The sequence below is a fragment of the Bufo gargarizans genome, chromosome 5 (assembly GCF_014858855.1).
Source record: "Bufo gargarizans isolate SCDJY-AF-19 chromosome 5, ASM1485885v1, whole genome shotgun sequence".
NCBI lineage: Eukaryota > Metazoa > Chordata > Amphibia > Anura > Bufonidae > Bufo > Bufo gargarizans.
The window spans coordinates 468,550,545-468,571,132 of NC_058084.1; the positions used below are offsets into that span (position 1 = coordinate 468,550,545).

General features: G+C 47.6%; 1 protein-coding gene across 12 annotated transcripts in view; it reads left to right on the forward strand.

Annotated features, from left to right (window-relative positions):
• LOC122939581 (titin-like) overlaps positions 1–20,588 on the forward strand; it is a 106,384-nt gene that overhangs the window by 48,538 nt on the left and 37,258 nt on the right. For 11 of the 12 annotated variants that reach the window (XM_044295672.1, XM_044295675.1, XM_044295676.1 and 8 more), the window contains 5 exons: positions 6,471–6,554; positions 11,398–11,499; positions 14,686–14,814; positions 17,422–17,523; positions 18,914–20,368. In XM_044295672.1, coding sequence (XP_044151607.1) covers positions 6,471–6,554; positions 11,398–11,499; positions 14,686–14,814; positions 17,422–17,523; positions 18,914–20,368 — 1,872 coding nt within the window. The remainder of the gene's footprint in view (positions 1–6,470; positions 6,555–11,397; positions 11,500–14,685; positions 14,815–17,421; positions 17,524–18,913; positions 20,369–20,588) is intronic. The other variant, XM_044295680.1, reaches the window with a different exon arrangement.

Genomic DNA, 20,588 nt, shown 5'->3' on the forward strand with positions numbered 1-20,588 from the left:
CTTTTTTTTTTTTTTTTTTAGTAAAAATTCTAATCGCAGCCCACTCTTTCCCCATATAAAAAAAAACAAAACATAAAACTATATAAACGTGGTATTGCTTTAATCGTACTGACCCCGAGAATAAGGAGAACAGGTCAGATTTATTTCATAGGGACACCTTAAAAACAGAACCCATAAAACCGTCGGAATTGCATATTTATTTTTTCCCCCCAAATCGATCCCCTTTTGGAATGTTTCTCAGCTTCCCTTTACATCGTCTGCAATGTAAGATGGTGTCAGTAGAAAATACAACTTTGTTCTGCAAAAAAAACAAGCCCTCACCCGGCTATGTGAATGGGAAAAATAGAAAAGTTATGGGTCCGGGAAGGCAGGGAGTGAAGATCGGAGAGTCGCTCTTTCTTGCGCGCCTGGTGGTGCACATCTTTCTGGAATATGACGTCGCCTACGTCTGCCATTTTTGTACTGCACCATATGCCACTTTGCATTGCAGTTTGTACCCCCTCCGACTAGATAGTCATGGCTGCAATTTCACTGAAACGTCAGAAGGTGGCGACAGGCACGCTTGAAAATTTTAAAGGGGTTAAAGGGTGGGTGCAGGCGCTACTGATGTGGATGCGGCTACTCCATTTTAGACTTATTTTACACAAAAACCTTTTTTTTTTTTAATCTAGTTTGCATGTAAATCCCACATTTAATTAATGGCAGGGCTGTCAACCTTAGGCCTCATGCACACGGCCGTTGTTTGGGTCCGCATCTCCGTGTGCTGTCCGCATCCGTGGCTCCGTTCCGCAGCACCGCAAAAAAAAATATAACCTGTCCTATTCTTGTCCGCAAAACGGACAATAATAGGCAGTTATATCAATTGGCCGCCCGTTCCGTTCTGCAAATTGCGGAAGGCACACGGGCGGCTTCCGTTTTTGCGGATTTGCGGACCGCAAAAAACAGCACGGTCGTGTGCATGTAGCCTTAGGCTGCATTCACATCTCTGTTTAGGCATCACTGCAGAGAGAGACTACCGGAATTACCATATCTGGCATAGTCGGGCACCGCTGGATCCCCATTGGCTAGGACGGGATTCTACAGCTTTCTGCTGCGTACAGTGCTCTCTGTCTGGCTGAAAGCCGGCATCTAGGCCCGAAACCCATATGATTCCATTCTAGTTAATGCAGATCTGGATGTGTACAGCTGTTTTTCTGACGCGGGTCACTGTCACTAGTGGGATACCACAGGGGTCACAGTTACTAGTGGGGTACCACTGGGGTCAGTATTGGAAGGTTCACAGTTACTAGTCGGGTACCACTCGGGTCAGTATTGGAAGGGTCACAGTTACTAGTGGGGTACCACAGGGGTCAGTATTGGAAAGGTCACAGTTACTAGTGGGGTACCGCTGGGGTCAGTATTGGAAAGGTCACAGTTACTAGTGGGGTACCGCTGGGGTCAGTATTGGAAAGGTCACAGTTACTAGTGGGGTACCGCTGGGGTCAGTATTGGAAAGGTCACAGTTACTAGTGGGGTACCGCTGGGGTCAGTATTGGAAAGGTCACAGTTACTAGTGGGGTACCACTGGGGTCAGTATTGGAAAGGTCACAGTTACTAGTGGGGTACCACTGGGGTCAGTATTGGAAAGGTCACAGTTACTAGTGGGGTACCACTGGGGTCAGTATTGGAAAGGTCAGTTACTAGTGGGGTACCGCTGGGGTCAGTATTGGAAAGGTCACAGTTACTAGTGGGGTACCACTGGGGTCAGTATTGGAAAGGTCACAGTTACTAGTGGGGTACCACTGGGGTCAGTATTGGAAAGGTCAGTTACTAGTGGGGTACCACTGGGGTCAGTATTGGAAAGGTCACAGTTACTAGTGGGGTACCACTGGGGGCAGTATTGAGGACTCAGGAATTGTTGAAGCAACCAGCGTCAGGCAGCTGCTGCCAAGGCCAGTAAGATGATGGGGTCCATCAAAAGGGGCATAGATGCCGGTGATGAGAACATAGTCCTACCACTTCACACATCACTGGTCAGACCAGACATGGAGGACTGTGTACAGTTCTGGGCTCCTGTGAACAAGGCAGACATAGCAGAGCTGGAGCAGTTCAAAGACATCAACGAAAGTAATAAATTGGGTGGACTACAGGTCCCTGAAAGATTATCCAAATTAGGGTTATTTCGTGTTTTGAAAGGTGTCTGGGCAGAGATTATTATTTTTTATTTTCTTTCAGTACATAGATCACTCCCATCATCTGTTTCTACCCAGGACTCTGACAAGGGAACATCCTGTAACACTAGAGGGAGGAAGGTTTCCATATTGGGATAGAAGGGACTCTTTACTGTAAGAGCAGTGAGACTATGGACTCTTTACTGTAAGAGCGGTGAGACTATGGACTCTTTACTGTAAGAGCGGTGAGACTATGGACTCTTTACTGTAAGAGCGGTGAGACTATGGACTCTATACTGTAAGAGCAGTGAGACTATGGACTCTTTACTGTAAGAGCAGTGAGACTATGGACGCCTTACTGTAAGAGCGGTGAGACTATGGACTCTTTACTGTATGAGCGGTGAGACTATGGACTCTTTACTGTAAGAGCGGTGAGACTATGGACGCCTTACTGTAAGAGCGGTGAGACTATGGACGCCTTACTGTAAGAGCGGTGAGACTATGGACACTTTACTGTAAGAGCGGTGAGACTGTGGACACTTTACTGTAAGAGCGGTGAGACTGTGGACACTTTACTGTAAGAGCGGTGAGACTGTGGACTCTTTACTGTAAGAGCGGTGAGACTGTGGACTCTGTACTGTAAGAGCGGTGAGACTGTGGACTCTGTACTGTAAGAGCGGTGAGACTATGGGCTCTATACTGTAAGAGCGGTGAGACTGTGGACTCTTTACTGTAAGAGCGGTGAGACTATGGACTCTATACTGTAAGAGCGGTGAGACTATGGACTCTATACTGTAAGAGCGGTGAGACTATGGACTCTTTACTGTAAGAGCAGTGAGACTATGGACGCTATACTGTAAGAGCAGTGAGACTATGGACGCCTTACTGTAAGAGCAGTGAGACTATGGACGCCTTACTGTAAGAGCAGTGAGACTATGGACTCTATACTGTAAGAGCGGTGAGACTATGGACTCTTTACTGTAAGAGCAGTGAGACTATGGACGCTATACTGTAAGAGCAGTGAGACTATGGACGCCTTACTGTAAGAGCAGTGAGACTATGGACGCCTTACTGTAAGAGCAGTGAGACTATGGACGCTATACTGTAAGAGCAGTGAGACTGTGGATGCTTTACTGTAAGAGGTGAGACTATGGACTCTTTACTGTAAGAGCGGTGAGACTATGGACTCTTTACTGTAAGAGCAGTGAGACTATGGACGCTATACTGTAAGAGCAGTGAGACTATGGACGCCTTACTGTAAGAGCAGTGAGACTATGGACGCCTTACTGTAAGAGCGGTGAGACTGTGGGGCTCAATAAAAGAGAAGAGGGGTCTGGATGTGTTTCTGAAGGGTAATAACATTACAGGTTATAGTAACTAGATTTTCGGAGAAGATTTATTTTTTTCCCCCCCCTAAGATTGTCTTCAACCTCATGAGGCCTTTTACCGTCTTCTGGATGGGCAATGGGCTGAGCCGGGCGGACATTGCAGACTGTTACCATGGGGCCCCATGGATCCACAGGGGGTCACAGACTTCTGGTCCTGTCCTAGATGCTGCCAAGTCCTGCCAGCCGCCAAAACTCAGCTCATCCAGATTAGACGCGGCGGTGGAGCGAATAGCGGGAAGTTCTAGTTGTCATGGTAACCCCAGCTGATCCTGCCCACCACCTATGTAATGTATAGCTGTGACACCCGGCTGGATCCCGATGTAGAACTGGAAATATTTAGTGATTCACAGAAATGCGGCTGTGAAGGGGAGATGGCGAGGAGGGTTTGTGGCCACAGCGAGGAGTGACCGAAGGGCAGATTACGGTTATCGGCTATAATAAGGGGAATATAATGTGAATGTGCGGCCTCTTACTCCACACACATCCAATGCTGCAGCTCTCCGGCCTCACGCAGGAATTGACATCTTGGTGCGGTTCACTTCCGTGTGCAAAACGCAGTGTGAGCGCGGTCTTATACCAGGCCCTGCGCGGCAGACTGATGCAGGAAGGCCGTCATTACTGCCAAGAATGTAATCTTAGCAAATTTGGATGAGCAGTTGCAAATGGTGGTCGTCATGATGTGTGCCAACGTTTAGAGGGCAGCTTTGGATGCAACTGGAGAATAAGGCATGATGATGATGATGATGATGATGATGATGATGATCAGTTTTATATATCGCCAACATATTCCGCAGCGCTTTACAATCAGGCGGTTCATGTGCAAACTGAATCATACATTACATAGCAACAAACGAGGAAAGAGGGCCCTGCTCACAAGAGCTTACAATCTATGTGGAGCTAGGGGTGGCGCAGAAGGTAGTGGAGGCTGGCCTTGGGCGCGGGCATCTGAGTGGAGGCTGGCCTTGGGCGCGGGCGTCGGAGTGGAGGCTGGCCTGGGGCAGAGGCCTGGCTGACGAGTAGCCTCTCCCTTTCAGTGGGATTACCCTGGCCGCCCACTACAGTTACTGCGTGGTGTCCACTTCTTGATGCGATGCCACTTTTGACGTTGAATCGGCAGAGAAAAGGTCGCGGTTGTATGAACAGCAAGGATGATACAATAATGGGGGGACGTGTTTCACACATTTACTGAATTTAACCTTTTTTTGTCCTGGCGCTCTGACTCGGTGACTTCAGGATCGGATGTAGCAGAGTCGGTTCTGTGGTCCCGGATCTTCCATTGGCACATATAGCAGCCGAGACATGAAGCCCGGGCATATTGTCTAGACGCGTCCTGGCCGTGCAGCTGTGTATCCGGACGGCCGGCTCCCGATCTGCTGCCAGCTGCTTCCAGCATTTTTTGCTGATCAGTAACGAAAAGTGACAAGTACCCAGAGCCATGACAAGAGCGCATCTATTCTAGGAGGCTGGAGAGAAAGCGGCCATAGATGCCGGGGTCACAGTTTATTCCAGACGGCCCGCGCAGCCTCATCTACTTAAAGGCTCCGATCACCTTCAGGGGCTTTAATTATTGCCTTTTTTACTCCTTTTGGGCTACAAATCGCTTTTCCAATTCATCTTTATTTAAAAAATTGGCAACAGTTTTTGTTCTACAGGGTCAAGATTCCGCGCATCTGCAGAGCTTCTTGCCTTCCCTGTCAGGCTGCTGCTCTGATGGCTCGATGTACAGCCCTGGCCATAGATAGACGATAGAGGGCCTTCGGCGGTGGTGGATGTCGGAGAGGTTGTTCGGGGTAAAGGGGGGGCAGATGGGGCGTCAGTGGCTTATACCACACTGCTTAAAAACACTCAGGGGATCGAGAGGGATGGCGGTCGCCACACGAGCTGCATGGGCAGCCTAACTGCAGCTCCCACAATGCTCCGCTCTCTCGTAACAGATCCTGCAGTGCAGCTTTGAATGTGAGTGGAGTAGACAGGATAATACTTTATTTAGCCACCTGGACCTGAAGTCATCGGTGTGGGACAGGGAAGGTAACATGCCCCCTACCAAAATCCAGAGGAGATGCAGCGTTGTGAGGGATGATAACCAAAATACTACATCTGCTACGATGCAGACACTGAACTAGCAGGAGGTGCTGAGATATGCAAAGTGTTCTTTTCAGAAATTGTAAATGCAGCTCTTGTAGTAACTTGAGTATAAAACCTGAGCATGATTGGGTAAAGCAGAATAGGTCGGCATTCACGGCGGGGCATTTATGTGCAGAGCCCCCGCCCGTCCCGGCAGTAAACAGCCCTCAGCATTTCTCCAGGTGCTTTGTCCTTTTTAACTTTTTTAGCTTTAAGTTTCTCGTTGTCCGACAGAAATAGCTTCCACTTTAGACATCCCCCTTGGTATTTTATGCATCGATGCGTGAAATGCGTGCAGCGTTCATTAAGGGACTGAGCGGCGCGGCTGAATGTAAATGGACCAGACCCCGGATAATAGGGGGGAGCGCTACTTGCTAAATTTCCACCTCTTATGTAACCGGAAAGTGCGGCTGAAAGTAGGTCAGAGAGTTGTGATGCGGTTCACGGCCTGATCCTGGGGGGGGGCTGTGAAATCTCTGCCGCTGCGGGATCGGAGCTTTACTCCTGCTAATCTCCGGGTCCCAGGATTTTGCTTTGTCATCAGGAGCAGGATTTTACACCCTGGTAATAGCAAGGACCAGATACACAGGGGTCTGTGAGGAGGGCGGGGGTGCACGGGGACTGCGGAGACGGCGACGCCATTGCTCGCTTTAATTTCTGCTATTTTCTCCTGCATGTTTGCTTGGTTCTGCTCAGCCTGAGCCTCCTGGTTCATGATTATATCAGTATTGCAGTAGGATGTGACCTGGGTGATTGGCCCTGTGTTTAGTATGCGTACATGACCGTCCCTTTTGCTTTTTGTTTTCAGATCCGTTTGGATCAGCTGGCGATGAAGACGTCTTGACAGATTTCCTCCTCCCTCCAGAAGTACAGATCTGCCCTGCCTTCCCCGGTACGCTCTCCTCTATATATAACCCTGGCTCAGCTGCACAGTCATCCTGACGGCTCATTTATCATCTCCATCCAAGCTAGAGAGCAGATGCAAGCAATAAATCAGGGCCTAGCTGCAGCATTCACCCTCCACTGGGGGCGGCCTTGTTGTTTTACGGATTCCGCCATTATCAGACCCCTGGAAGAGTCCGCTCTGCAGCATGTAACCCCCCCCCCCATCTCCTGCACCGTAGGCAGAATACAGTCAGCAGATTTTCACATATATACCCCTAAAAGAAGGCTTTGATTTGTCACTGGATCGGCATTCGGTGGCCTGCTTTACCCCCGGGGGGCCCCATTGCCTGACAGAAGCCACGAGTACATTTTTTGGCTTCTGACCGTAAACGGAGCTCCTCTCGGTGTATTCATCTAAAGTGCGGATCTGACTCTAATCAATCTTCTCGTAGTTTCTGTTGATCTCATTTTATCTGATCCTGGGAAAGATGTGTGCCGTCCCACATTACAGCGTCCCCAGGGATCTATATGCAGATCTCAAAATTGTAGACGTGAGGTCCCAGAAGGGGAATGAAGAGGGAGACAAAACTTAGCTTTTACTTCTACCTAATAGAATATAATAGGAGCACCAATTTAGGTAAATAATACTCAAACATAAAAACTCCCCAGTGAAAGGAATTTGCTCAAAAATTTAATAAAACGGAACGTTTATTTAATTTTTGAGCAAATTCCTTTCACTGGGGAGTTTTTATGTTTTTGAGTATTATCCATGTCTAGAGTTTTTACTCCGGGAGCATTATCTCTATTATTTTTAATCTCTTGTTAGATTTCAAAATTGTTTGAATTATTGTATTTGCACAAAAATCCCGCACCAAGGAGGAGATGTTGGAATGAAGCTTTCTGTGTGTGACTGTAATGATGAGAAATGTGAGTGATGTCAATATTAGATATAAGGAGGCTCTAGGACCCTGCTGGGCGCCTCTAGCCTGGGTACAAGATGAGATGTGGCCTCTACCATGGATACAAAATGAAATACGGCCCCCGGCCTCAATACCAGGTGAGGTTGCGGCCCCCGGCCTCAATACCAGGTGAGGTTGCGGCCCCCGGCCTCAATACCAGGTGAGGTTGCGGCCCCCGGCCTCAATACCAGGTGAGGTTGCGGCCCCCGGCCTCAATACCAGGTGAGGTTGCGGCCCCCGGCCTCAATACCAGGTGAGGTTGCGGCCCCCGGCCTGGCCGCACGATGAGATGCGGCTGGCCATGGAGGCTTACAGGTTCTGTATGGTATTCTGCGGCACATTTGCCCACAGATGTTACAGCTGAACCTGTAGACCCTGCACTCGTAGGTTGGTGAAGCTGGCGTCCCAGCTGGTCCCATGGATGCTGGATCGGTGAGAAGTCCGGTGAGCGGGCAGACCTGGTGTGTAATCTGCAGGAGACATTCCTGGGAAATCTTTCTGTGTGCGGACGAGCATTATCCCGCCATGAGAGGAGCACATGTGGCGGCAGGATGCCCTGCACGTATCGCTGAGCTGTTAGTGTCCTCGTATCTGTCGTACATGATGGCTCCCAGATCATTACACCGACAGTTGGGGCAGTGTGTCGCTCCACAGGCAGGATTGAAGAGATCACCATGAGGCCTCCATACTCCAACCCAACTGTCATGAGATCGTAAAAAGAATGTAGATTCATTACTAAAGACCTTACAGTTCCAGTCCATAGCCGCCCAGGTTTCTTCATGGCACCATTGCAAACAAAGCCGACGGTGGCGGACTGTCAAGGGCAAGACACGTAATGGGCACTGTGACACCACATTTCCTTCAGCTGAGCTCCTGGAAATGGTCCGGACAGAGACAGGGCTGTAATAAAGGGGCCCCCTGTATCTGCATGCTGAACAACAAAACTGTGGGAGCTGCTTGTTGGCGGATCAGACCGTCCTCTCTACTGGTGGTCTGTCTGGGCCGTTCACTGTATGTACGTGCCGTCATGTAATCACTGGTCTAACAGCGAGGTCAGAACGACGTATATGGCGGGCAATTCATAGAAACCGCCATCCTGTGTCTCTCAGTTCAGTGATGCGCCCCTCTGTCAGTCACCTGGGTAAAATGTCTTCCAGTGCGTCGTAGAGGCATGTCTAGCGGTCAACGATCTCTCACCAAGAGGTACACTACCCAAAAGTAGCATCTGAGAGACTTTATACTGCAGGATGAGTTGTGTAGCAATCTGACATTTCTGTCTGGGCGTGGTTATTATATATTTTTTTTTTTGTGTGATTGTATTAGTTTGTAGGAAAGCTTGGGCACTACCAATATCCTAGTTTAGTGCCGCATGAACAGTAGATGTCCTAGGTATCTGTAGTGGACCTCTTTAGGAAGATCTGTAGAAAAACTGGGCGACAGGCCCTTCTGGAGGAGTTGATACTGGAAGAGCAAGGGGCATCCAATATGGCAGGAGGGACTCGGGAGGGCCCGTACATGTCGGATGTCGGGGAGACTCGGGAGGGCCCGTACATGTCAGATCTTGGAGGAGACTCGGGAGGGCCCGTACATGTCAGGTGTCGGCGAGACTCGGGAGGGCCCGTACATGTCAGATCTTGGAGGAGACTCGGGAGGGCCCGTACATGTCAGATGTCGGGGAGACTCGGGAGGGCCCGTACATGTCAGATGTCGGGGGGACTCGGGAGGGCCCGTACATGTCAGATGTCGGGGGGACTCGGGAGGGCCCGTACATGTCAGATGTCGGGGGGACTCGGGAGGGCCCGTACATGTCAGATGTCGGGGGGACTCGGGAGGGCCCGTACATGTCAGATCTTGGAGGAGACTCTGGAGGGCCCGTACATGTCAGATGATTGGGGGATGGGGGGGGGCTTTAGAGACCACTGAAGGTGACTTCTAACATCTTGACCGAAGAGGATGGCTGATGCCTTCATGGAGATTGCTTGAGCTTCAGGACATTAAGTGTATGTGAGCGTCTCAGACTTTGCTGTTTGTCTGAATTTCCATCATGTACAGCCCCCCCCCCCCCCTGCCCCACGTTTACTGATGTAATTGAGATAATAAGATGACATAATTTTTTGGGTCACTCACTCTGTCCTGACCAGGGATGCTGGATGAGCAGGTCGTCCTCTGGTCACACAAGTCAATCATCTCCTGCTGCTTGGAAATAGATTTATGCATTAATAAGTCACATTGTGGACAAGATGCTGCGGCCGGTGCTCCCCACGTGTCTGCTATTCTCCTGTTGTCAGCCATTAATATCTGACTGTAGTGTGTTTCAATGGGAAGAATGTTTCCTGCCCTCATGGTAATAATGCTGTACTGATCCTGAGTTCCATCCTGTATTATACTCCAGAGCTGCACTCACTGTTCTGCTGGTGGAGTCACTGTGTACATACATTACTTATCCTGTACTGATCCTGAGTTACATCCTGTATTATACTCCAGAGCGGCACTCACTATTCTGCTGGTGCAGTCACTGTGTACATACATTACTTATCCTGTACTGATCCTGAGTTACATCCTGTATTATACTCCAGAGCTGTACTCACTATTCTGCTGGTGCAGTCACTGTGTACATACATTACTTATCCTGTACTGATCCTGAATTACAGCCTGTATTATACTCCAGAGCTACACTCACTATTCTGCTGGTGCAGTCACTGTGTACATACATTACTTATCCTGTACTGACCCTGAGTTCCATCCTGTATTATACTCCAGAGCTGTACTCACGATTCTGCTGGTGCAGTCACTGTGTACATACATTACTTATCCTGTACTGATCCTGAATTACATCCTGTATTATACTCCAGAGCTGCACTCACTATTCTGCTGGTGCAGTCACTGTGTACATACATTACTTATCCTGTACTGATCCTGAGTTACATCCTGTATCACACTCCAGAGCTGCACTCACTATTCTGCTGGTGCAGTCACTGTGTACATACATTACTTATCCTGTACTGATCCTGAGTTACATCCTGTATTATACTCCAGAGCTGCATTCACTATTCTGCTGGTGCAGTCACTGTGTATATACATTACTTAGCCTGTACTGATCCTGAGTTACATCCTGTATTATACTCCAGAGCTGCACTCCCTATTCTGCTGGTGCAGTCACTGTGTACATACATTACTGATCCTGAGTTACATCCTGTATTATACTCCAGAGCTGCACTCACTATTCTGCTGGTGCAGTCACTGTGTACATACATTACTTATCCTGTACTGATCCTGAGTTACATCCTGTATTATACTCCAGAGCTGAACTCACTATTCTGCTGGTGCAGTCACTGTGTACATACATTACTTATCCTGTACTGATCCTGAGTTACATCCTGTATTATACTCCAGAGCTGCACTCCCTATTCTGCTGGTGCAGTCACTGTGTACATACATTACTTACCCAGTACTGATCCTGAGTTACATCCTGTATTATACTCCAGAGCTGCGCTCACTATTCTGCTGTGTACATACATTAGCTGACCCTCACCCATCCTCAGCTCATCGAGGACAGTTTCTGCCATGGGGTCGATTTCTTGTCCACCTCTATCTGCTCCAGCTCTTACAGTTCAGGTCCCCCAGAGCTGCAGTCACCATTCAGCAGGTCTCGGAGCTGAATTCCTGGCAGAGATGCATCTGGGGGGGCTGCAGCTATGCTAAGGTTGACCGATTGTCTTGTGCGAGCTTCGGTAAAATCCGTCCATTCCCCCATCACTGGGCCACCGTCTTATGTTTGCCGCCCTCACCCCCCCCCCCCCCCCTACCCATTTCATTAGCCCAGTCATTTTGATAATTGCGGATCATCCTCCTCGGCCACGTTACGGAGCTTTCTGCTTTTTTCTTTTGCAGGGTCCACTGAAGCCGCCTTTAATGAAGGATGGCTGACCGATTCCTACTCGAAATCCGGAGACACGGACACACAGAGCGCCGACGCTTCGGAGAAGACCTCTGGTAAGACTGTCGTGTGGCAGCTGGGTGGTTATAAAGTGTTGAAGTCACCATGACTGAGCCTTAACTCCAGTGTCTCTCCTTATAGGGGTTAATAAAGTGGTTAACATTTAACCTAAACCCCCTTTAACCCCTTAAAGGCCTCTGTCAGCAGATTTGGCTGACCTGTTACATGTGCACTTGGCAGCTGAAGGCGTCTGTGTTGGTCCCATGTTCATATCTGTCCGCATGGCTGAGAAAATTGGTGTTTAAATATATGCAAATGAACCTCTAGGAGCAACGGGGGCGTTACCCTTACTCCTAGAGGCTCTGCTCTCTCTGCAACGGCAGCACCCTCTACACTTTGACTGACAGGACCAGGTGTGATCACATTTACACTGCCTGAAGCTGTCAAAGTGCAGACGGCAGAGCCTCTAGGAGTAAGGGCAACGCCCCCGTTGCTCCTAGAGGCTCATTTGCATATATTTAAACACCAATTTTCTCAGCCATGCGGACAGATATGAACATGGGACCAACACAGACGCCTTCAGCTGCCAAGTCAACTTTGAGGATCATTTTTATTTATTTTTATATTGCCATATTCTGAACTTTTTTATACTTATATCTACTGAGCTGTTTAGGGGCTCATTTTTTGCGGAACAATCTGTACTTTTAATCGATACCATTTTGGAATGTGCTTGACTTTTTGATCACATTTTATGATATTTTTATTTTTAGGTAAGAGAAGCAATGAAAAATGGCAAATCGGCCATTTTGACCCTCTTTTCCATTACGCCATTCGCCGTATTGGTATTTTTATTTTAATAGTATGGGCATTTTCGGTCGCGGTCATACCCATGATGTTTATATTTGTTATTTAGGCATTTATTTTTTTATTATATGGAAAGTGGGTTGATTTAAAGGGAACCTGTCACCAGGATTTTGTGTATAGAGCTGAGGACATGGGTTGGTAGATGGCCGCTAGCACACCCGCAATATCCAGTCCCCATAGCTCTGTGTGCTTTTATTGTGTAAAAAAAACGATTTGATACATATGCAAATTAACCTGAGATGAGTCCTGTACGTGAGAAGAGTCAGGGACAGGACTCATCTCAGGTTAATTTGCATATGTATCAAATCTTTTTTTTTACACAATAAAAGCACACAGAGCTATGGGGACTGGGTATTGCGGATGTGCTAGCGGCCATCTAGCAACCCATGTCCTCAGCTCTATGCGCAAAATCCTGGTGACAGGTTCCCTTTAAACTTTTTTTCTATATATATATTTTTTTTATTTATTTTTTTACATTTTTGGTGATTATGTGCCTCATATTATTATTTTTTTTTTGGGTTTATCAGTAATTTTATTATTAGCTTATTTTGCTCACTTTTGCTCATTTCTTATCCTGGCCTGCCATCTGGTGGCCAAAATAAGAATTGCAGTTTGAATACTGTTGGCCTACTCAGTAAGGCTACCAATATTCAGCGCAACTACCTATGCCCGGATTGGACACACGGGGCATAGGTAGGAAGCCCGAAAGCGCGAGCTTCCGCGTTTTTAGCGCATTTAGATGCCGTGATCTCACTCAAGCATTTAATTACCGTGATCGGCATTATTGCCGGTCACGGTAATTAGCTGCAGGTCTCTGCTGTATGAAACAGCAGAGATCTGCCGGCCATGACGCCCGCTGCGCGTGCGAGCAGACGTCATGTTCACACATTGCTCCAGTGCATTTACGGTGCTGGTAGCCTAAGGGTTAATCACCAGGCCAGCTTGGGCTTTTGTGACCTAGTATTTTATTTTTATTTATTTATTTATTTTTATTTTTACATCCTCCTGAGCGCCATAACATATTTTTTTTTAAAACTAATTGTAGCCTCGTTTTTCAATGGCACCAATGCATTTTTTTTCATCCACTGGAAAACCATTTATTTTTTGGGAGGTGAAGGAGATGAGAAAAAATTAGTAATCGTTAAATATTTGGCTTTGTTTTTGGGTTTAGTTTTTTATAAGGCCTCATGCACACGACCGTTCCGTTTTTTTGTGGTCCGCAAAAAAACGGAAGCCGCCCGTGTAGCCTTCTGCAATTTACGGAACGGGCACCGGCAATATAAATGCCTATTCTTGTCTGCAAAGCGTGGACAAGAATAGCACATGTTGTTTTTTTAGCCGCGGAACAGAGCCACGGATGCGGACAGCACACTGAGTGCTATCCGCATCTTTTGCGGCCCCATTAAAGTGAATGGTTTCGCATCTGAGCCACCAAAGCGGCGGCTCGGATGTGGACCCAAACAACGGTCGTGTGCATGAGGCCTAAGGAGAAAACGTTTGTTTTTTTGTTTTTGTGTTTTTTTTCCTTTTTAGATTTGATTCATTTTTTTTTACTTATTTTTGTACCTGTCCCACTCGAGGACTTGAGCTTTATTACCCACTGCACCAAAATACTGCAGTGTAATACTTCAATATTATTAGTAGCCAATTAGACCCCTGACGACTTCTGTAGATGGCAGACTCGGGGGTTAATGTTAGGTTGTGTCATGAGGTAGGTGGTCTGACAGATTGACCGCCTCCTTTTTAGCTGATGCTTTGGATGCTGTGTTCCCTACTGACCGCAACATCTAAGGGGTTAAAGTCTCCTGTGCCCTCCACCATTAGAGGGGGGCCGCAGCGGTCTACTACAGCCGTTGTCCCGCTGCTGATAACATGGTGCTGGACAAGTGCGCTCGTCCTGATGTGGCAGCCGATACAAGTGTGTGTCCTCGATCAGTTAGAGGGAGGGACCCTCTTTTAGGACCTCTCTCTGTCACCCTGAGCATCTATAGAAGAGCGCCTCCTGTCCTGGAGGACCCGGCACAACCACACAACTTTTTTTTCAACGGACGCTGTGTAATTCCTCATTTGCCCTGCGGAGGTGCTCCTAAGAAATTGAACGCCTCGTGTTGGGTTCACCCTCAATTGACAGATGATTGCTGAGGATCCTGGCGGCTCTTGCGTTACAAGCCCAAAGCCTGAGGCTGCACTACTGAGTTTCTGATGACTTCTTTGTGTTTGCACATCACCATCATATTCCTCACTTTCCCGTGTAGATGGAGTCTTTGTCCAGGCCTGTTATATGGCGGACAGGTCGCATCTTAATCTGTGAGATCTGCCGCACACCACGAGTGTGAACAGTAACCGATCATCTACGATTACCGCTTCTTTCTTTGTAGCTACATTTGGGGAAACTCCAAGTGACGAATCTGACAAAAATTCATTTCAAGTCCATCAGAGCGACACTACTTCACATATATGGCAGCCGACGAAGGAGGAGAAGATAGCGCTCAGTCCTTACAGTCCAGGTGAGAACGGGAATCAAACAGTGCTTAAAAAATAAGTGGTGAGTGCAGCTCTGAAGTATAATACAGGATGTAAGTCAGGATCAGTACAGGATAAGTAATGTATGTGCACAGTGACTGCACCAGCAGAATTGTGAGTGCAGCTCTGGAGTATAATACAGGATGTAAGTCAGGATCAGTACAGGATAAGTAATGTATGTGCACAGTGACTGCACCAGCAGAATAGTGAGTGCAGCTCTGGAGTATAATACAGGATGTAACTCAGGATCAGTACAGGATAAGTAATGTATGTACACAGTGACTGCACCAGCAGAATAGTGAGTGCAGCTCTGGAGTATAATACAGGATGTAACTCAGGATCAGTACAGGATAAGTAATGTATGTACACAGTGACTGCACCAGCAGAATAGTGAGTGCAGCTCTGGAGTATAATACAGGATGTAACTCGGGATCAGTACAGGATAAGTAATGTATGTACACAGTGACTGCACCAGCAGAATAGTGAGTGCCGCTCTGGAGTGTAATACAGGATGTAACTCAGGTTTGGGGTTGTTTCGATACCATAAAAAAGTATTGCGATACTCTATTCCACGCGAAAAATATAAAATGCCAAAAAAGCTGCGTGCATTCCGCCTTTTATGGAAGTCCGGCCATAATTGAAGTGTCCTATCCTATTTTTTTGGGGGTGCAAGGTGACAAAAAATTTTTTTTTCTAATCGTGTGGTATTTATTTATTTTTCTATATTTTTTTTTTCTGTTATGGCGTTCACAGCATAGGAGGCTTTTTATTTATATTTTCATAGTTTGAACTTTTTAGACGTGTCGATATGTAATATGTTTGTTTATATATTTTATATGAAAAATTGGGAAAGGGGGCAATTTATACTTAATATATTGTTTTTAGTTTTTTAAACTTTTTTTTTTTTTTTTTTTATATAACTATTTTCCCCCTTAGGGGCTAGAACCTGGGATCTTTTCATCCCTTGTCCTATTCACCCTGATAGAGCTCTATGATGGTGACTAGGACCTCGCACTGTCCCTGCTGCCCTGGGCATAGTGCACACAGCAGCAGGGAGCTGACTGTGGAGGGCTTCAGTAGCGTCCTGGCTGCCATGGTAACGGATCGGAGCCCCAGGATTACACTGCTGGGGCTCCGAGCAGAAGCTGCCACTGCACCACCAATGAAGAGGAGCGGAGGGGACCCTGTGGCCACTGCCACCAATGACTTTAATACTGGAGTGGCGTACTGCGCCACCAATGATAATCAACCTTTTAATACAGATACAGGAGGTGGGTACCGCTGGCACGTGCCTCCTGTATTTGTATTAAAGGTTAACTATCATTGGTGGCACAGTGGCTAGGCACCTGCTATGCTAGCTGCTGGACTCTGGGGAGGACACTCAGGAGGAGGAGGCTGCTGCCGCTCCCTCGTCCCACCTCCTGCTTTAATAGCGGCACATTCATTGGTTGGCAGTGGTGTGGGCAGCTTCAGAGCCCGCTCATTTTATCGGGCTCAGCATGGCCGCGTCATAGGAGGGGAGGGACTCCCTCCTTCTCCACTGTCTGCGCGCGCGCGCGCGCTGAGCGCCATAAGATAGTCTAGTATCGAAAAAATGAACATCTTGATACCGAAGCGATACTGGCATAAAAGTATCGATTGGGTATCGAAAGTACGATACCCGTAACTTGGGATCAGTACAGGATAAATGTACAGTTGCAAGAAAAAGTATGTGAACCCTTTGGAATGATCTGGATATGATATTGGTTGCCACAGATCTGTCCTATAATCCCATTCTAGTGTCAAGCTATTTATTTGAGAAATTCTTGTTTTTGGTCTTGTTTTCTTACATCTAAGTGCAGCAATGTGAATGTGAATGTGACCTAAATAGACCTTCCTAAAATAGCCTCGGCTTCAGTCAGAGGGTCTGTAGTCTGTTGTTTTTTTTGTTTGTTTTTTAGGGGCTTTCTTAACCCCCCCTGAATGAACGTTCGCATGTATAGTAGACGTGCCGGCTTCTATTTTGGTGCAGTTTTTATATGATGGGGACTCTTGGATTTTGGCAGGGAGCAGACCCCGACATTTGGAGCCGGTCCCTGTGTAACTTTCCTTGTTTCAGACATAGTGATCGTTCCTGGGCGGCTCGTCATGCGTAGTCTTATAGCTCGCCCCGTGCAGCTGTCCCTCAGCCTCATTCACTTTTAATCAGCGGCCGCCTCCTGTGTCCCCGCAGGATTGCTGAGGAAGCGCTGTTTTCTTCGCCCGCAGCCTCTTCTCTGACGGCTGACCTGCTGACTCACTCCCCAGGACTCAACTTTTCTTTCTCTGAAGTGTCAAAAACCTGGAACTTTCCTGAGTCTCTTGTATGCTCGGACCTCCGGTGATTTACACAGCGGCAGCTGGTCCCCTCTGCGTGGTGTGGGATTTCTATGGGGGCCACACTTTTTTTTTAGAGTGCATTAAGTTTTGGATGTTTTTCATTATTTTTGTTCCCGTTTTTTTTTCTTCACCTGTAGCTTTTGGGTCATACTGAGGCTTGTAGTTCCTCCAGCAGACATAAAACCAGGCCCGTGCAAGTCATGGTGATCTTTCATTTTTCCTGTGCCTTTCAGAACATGAAGGACTGAAATCCGAGGAGTTTGACGAGGCTTCTTGTACAGAGAGTCAACTTCTCCCCGGATTGGGCAGCACTTATCTGGAACCACAAGACGAAGGTAAGGAGACGGCAAGTAACTGCTGACGATCTGCTGCTTGTCGTACAGCACACCTCACGTGGCGTCCTTTCTGTAGGTAGACATGGCACCCTGCTTATAATTCAGACAGGTATCGGCGGCAGCATGCCACACATTGGAGAGGCTAAACGTGTCTCGCCTCCCTCTATACGTGGACACAGTGGCCTGCAATCTAATGTGTAACGTCTCCAATGAGTTTGTACAGCCAGTGCACCACTAGGGTTGGCCGATATCAAACATATTCCCATGATAATGATATTAAGAAATTTGATTATGAAAAATACCCATTTAGAAGATTATTTTTTTTTTTTTATGCCACAGGGAGATATTATAGTGTATGGGGGCCACAAGGAGCCATTTATACTCTATGGGGGGGGGGGGCTACAAGTTGTAGCCTCCTCTTAGTATGATGTCTCCTTGTTACCCTCATACAGTATGTCTTTGTTGCCCCCATACTATGGGGGCCACAAGGAGACATTATTCTGTATGGGCCGGCAGTGGCCCCAAGGGCAGACATTATAAGCTGCATGGGCTGGGAAGCTGGGTTGGCAGTGGGCTTTCTTAAAGGGCTATTCCAGGCATAGTCTTCCACCTAATCTGACATCGGATATGGAATTATGCGATTTCATGCTATAGAGTTGCTGAGGAACCCATCTGATAGCCAGCCAGTATCTTTCGCAGGTTCCGTTAAAACCGGTTTGTCCAGGCTGTCAGGATATGTAATCGCTGCCAGATCCGGCACCACCGACGATCATCTGGTTTGTGTAGCCGCTGTAGCAGAAACTTTACATTGTACGTCCCAGATGCTCCATACACTGTATAATTTCGGGTGCCAGTATCTTGCCGCGGCCACTGCGCAGTGTATGGCGCTATCCTCTTCCAGCTCAGTACACTATAGGTCTGCAGCCATGGCTGTCCGAAACAGCTTTGTCATGTGTCAGACGCCCACTGATCCGATATTGATAACCTATCCTGAGGAATGTCTATAGCACAGACAACCCCTTTAATCAGAATAGGACCCCCATGCATGATGCCCTCTGCGCGTTGTACATTTGCCTTGGCATTTGATGCATGTATGTATGTATGCATGTATGTATGTATGTGTGTATGTGTGTATGCCTGTATGTATGCCTGTATGTATGTATGCCTGCCTGTATGCCTGTATGTATGTTGTTGGAAGGCATTCGTGCTATTAGGATACAATGCCTGGGGCCCACATTGTCTCGTGGACTCATTACTCATTGCACCTGGAGGAAGGTTGGTTCTGGTTTCACGCTCCTCCATAAAAGCAAATGTTTCATCCCATCTCCCCCTCCCCAAATCTCCCATTGTCGGCCTATAACATTACTTACCTTTTTATTTTTTCTTTCAGATGAGTTTCCAAATCCTTATTCATACGACCAGGAGATAACATCTACATCCACTGAGACCCCCAACCCAACCACTGGTAATAATGTACAGGAAAGTAGTCAGGACGAAGCTGTCCCCGTCCTTCAGTCTGTGGAATGTGATCAATCTAAAGAAGAACTTGGTGCAGAGCAGGTGACTCCTCAGACCAGTATTGAGCCCCCTCCATCCCCTGCCGCTCAGAGTTCTGCAGATACCCCTGTATCACCTGTTGAATTGATCCACAAAAATACTCCGGTTTCCGCTGCCAATCAGTTCCCGGCAGAAATTCTTGGTGAATTCCATGAAGAAGCAAGTCCAGCTTTCCCTGCTGCACTAGACCTGGAAAACAATGCTCCAGCCTCCCCTGCTTCTTTAGACCCGGAAACTGAGTCTCCAGCCTCCCCTGCTGCAATAGACCTTGAAAAAGAGTGTCCAGCCTCCCCTGTTGCTTTAGACCCGGAAACTGAGTCTCCAGCCTCCCCTGCTTCTTTATACCTTGAAAAGGAGTCTCCAGCCTCCCCTGCTGCAATAAACCTTAAAAAAGAGTCTCTACTCTCCCCTGCTGCATTATACTTTGACAAAGAGTCTCCAGCCTCCCCTGCTGCATTATACCTTGAAAAAGAGTCTCCAGGCTCCCCTGCTGCATTATACCTTGAAAAAGAGTCTCCAGGCTCCCCTGCTGCATTATACCTTGAAAAAGAGTCTCCAGCCTCCCCCGCTGCATTATACCTTGAAAAAGAGTCTCCAGCCTCCCCTGCTGCATTATACCTTGAAAAAGAGTCTCCAGCCTCCCCTGCTGCATTATACCTTGAAAAAGAGTCTCCAGCCTCCCCTGCTGCGTTAGACCTGGAAACAGAGTCTCCAGCCTCCCCTGCTGCAATAAACCTTGAAAAAGAGTCTCCAGCCTCCCCTGCTGCCTTAGACCTGGGAGCAGAAGCTGTGACTTCCCCAGTTGCATTGGTCCAGTTGGAGGAAGTTCCAGCTTCCCCCTTTGTATTAGCCGAGGAACCATTGATTCCTGTTTCTCCCGTTGCTTTGGTCCAGGAAGCGGCTGCTCCATCCTCCCCTATTGCATTGATTCAGGAAGAGGTTTCAGCTTCCCCCGTTGCATTGGTCCAGGAAGCAGAAGCCCCGACCTCCCCTGTTGCACTTGTCCAGGAAGCGGAAGTTGCAACCTCCCCTGTTGGATTGGTCCTTGAAGCAGAAGTTCCAGCGTCCCCTGTTGCCTTAGTCCAGGAATCCGCGACTCAGGCCTCCCTTAATGCGTTAACCAAGGACGTAGAAGCTCCTGCCTCACCTGCTGCATTAAACGAGGAATTGGAGACCCCATCTCCCCTCACTGCTTCAGTCCAGGAAGAGTTGGCGTCACCAACAGAAGGAAGCCACCAACCTGAAGCACCACCTGTAAGAGATGATCTTCAACATCTTGGAGACCAAGGTAAGGGAAAAACATGCATACATTAACATATACAATATCGATTGCTTTATTTAGTTTGATGGCTTTTTGTACCCGGTGGGATTTGCTGTAGTAGTTTTCTCCCTGTTGGTCCTTTTTCTATGTTTTCAGCTTTGAATGAATTTGTAAGAGGTTTGATAATATGAGGAAATGTGCCATAGAGTAAAGTGTTATTTGAGCAGAACGCCCTATTGTGTGAGAG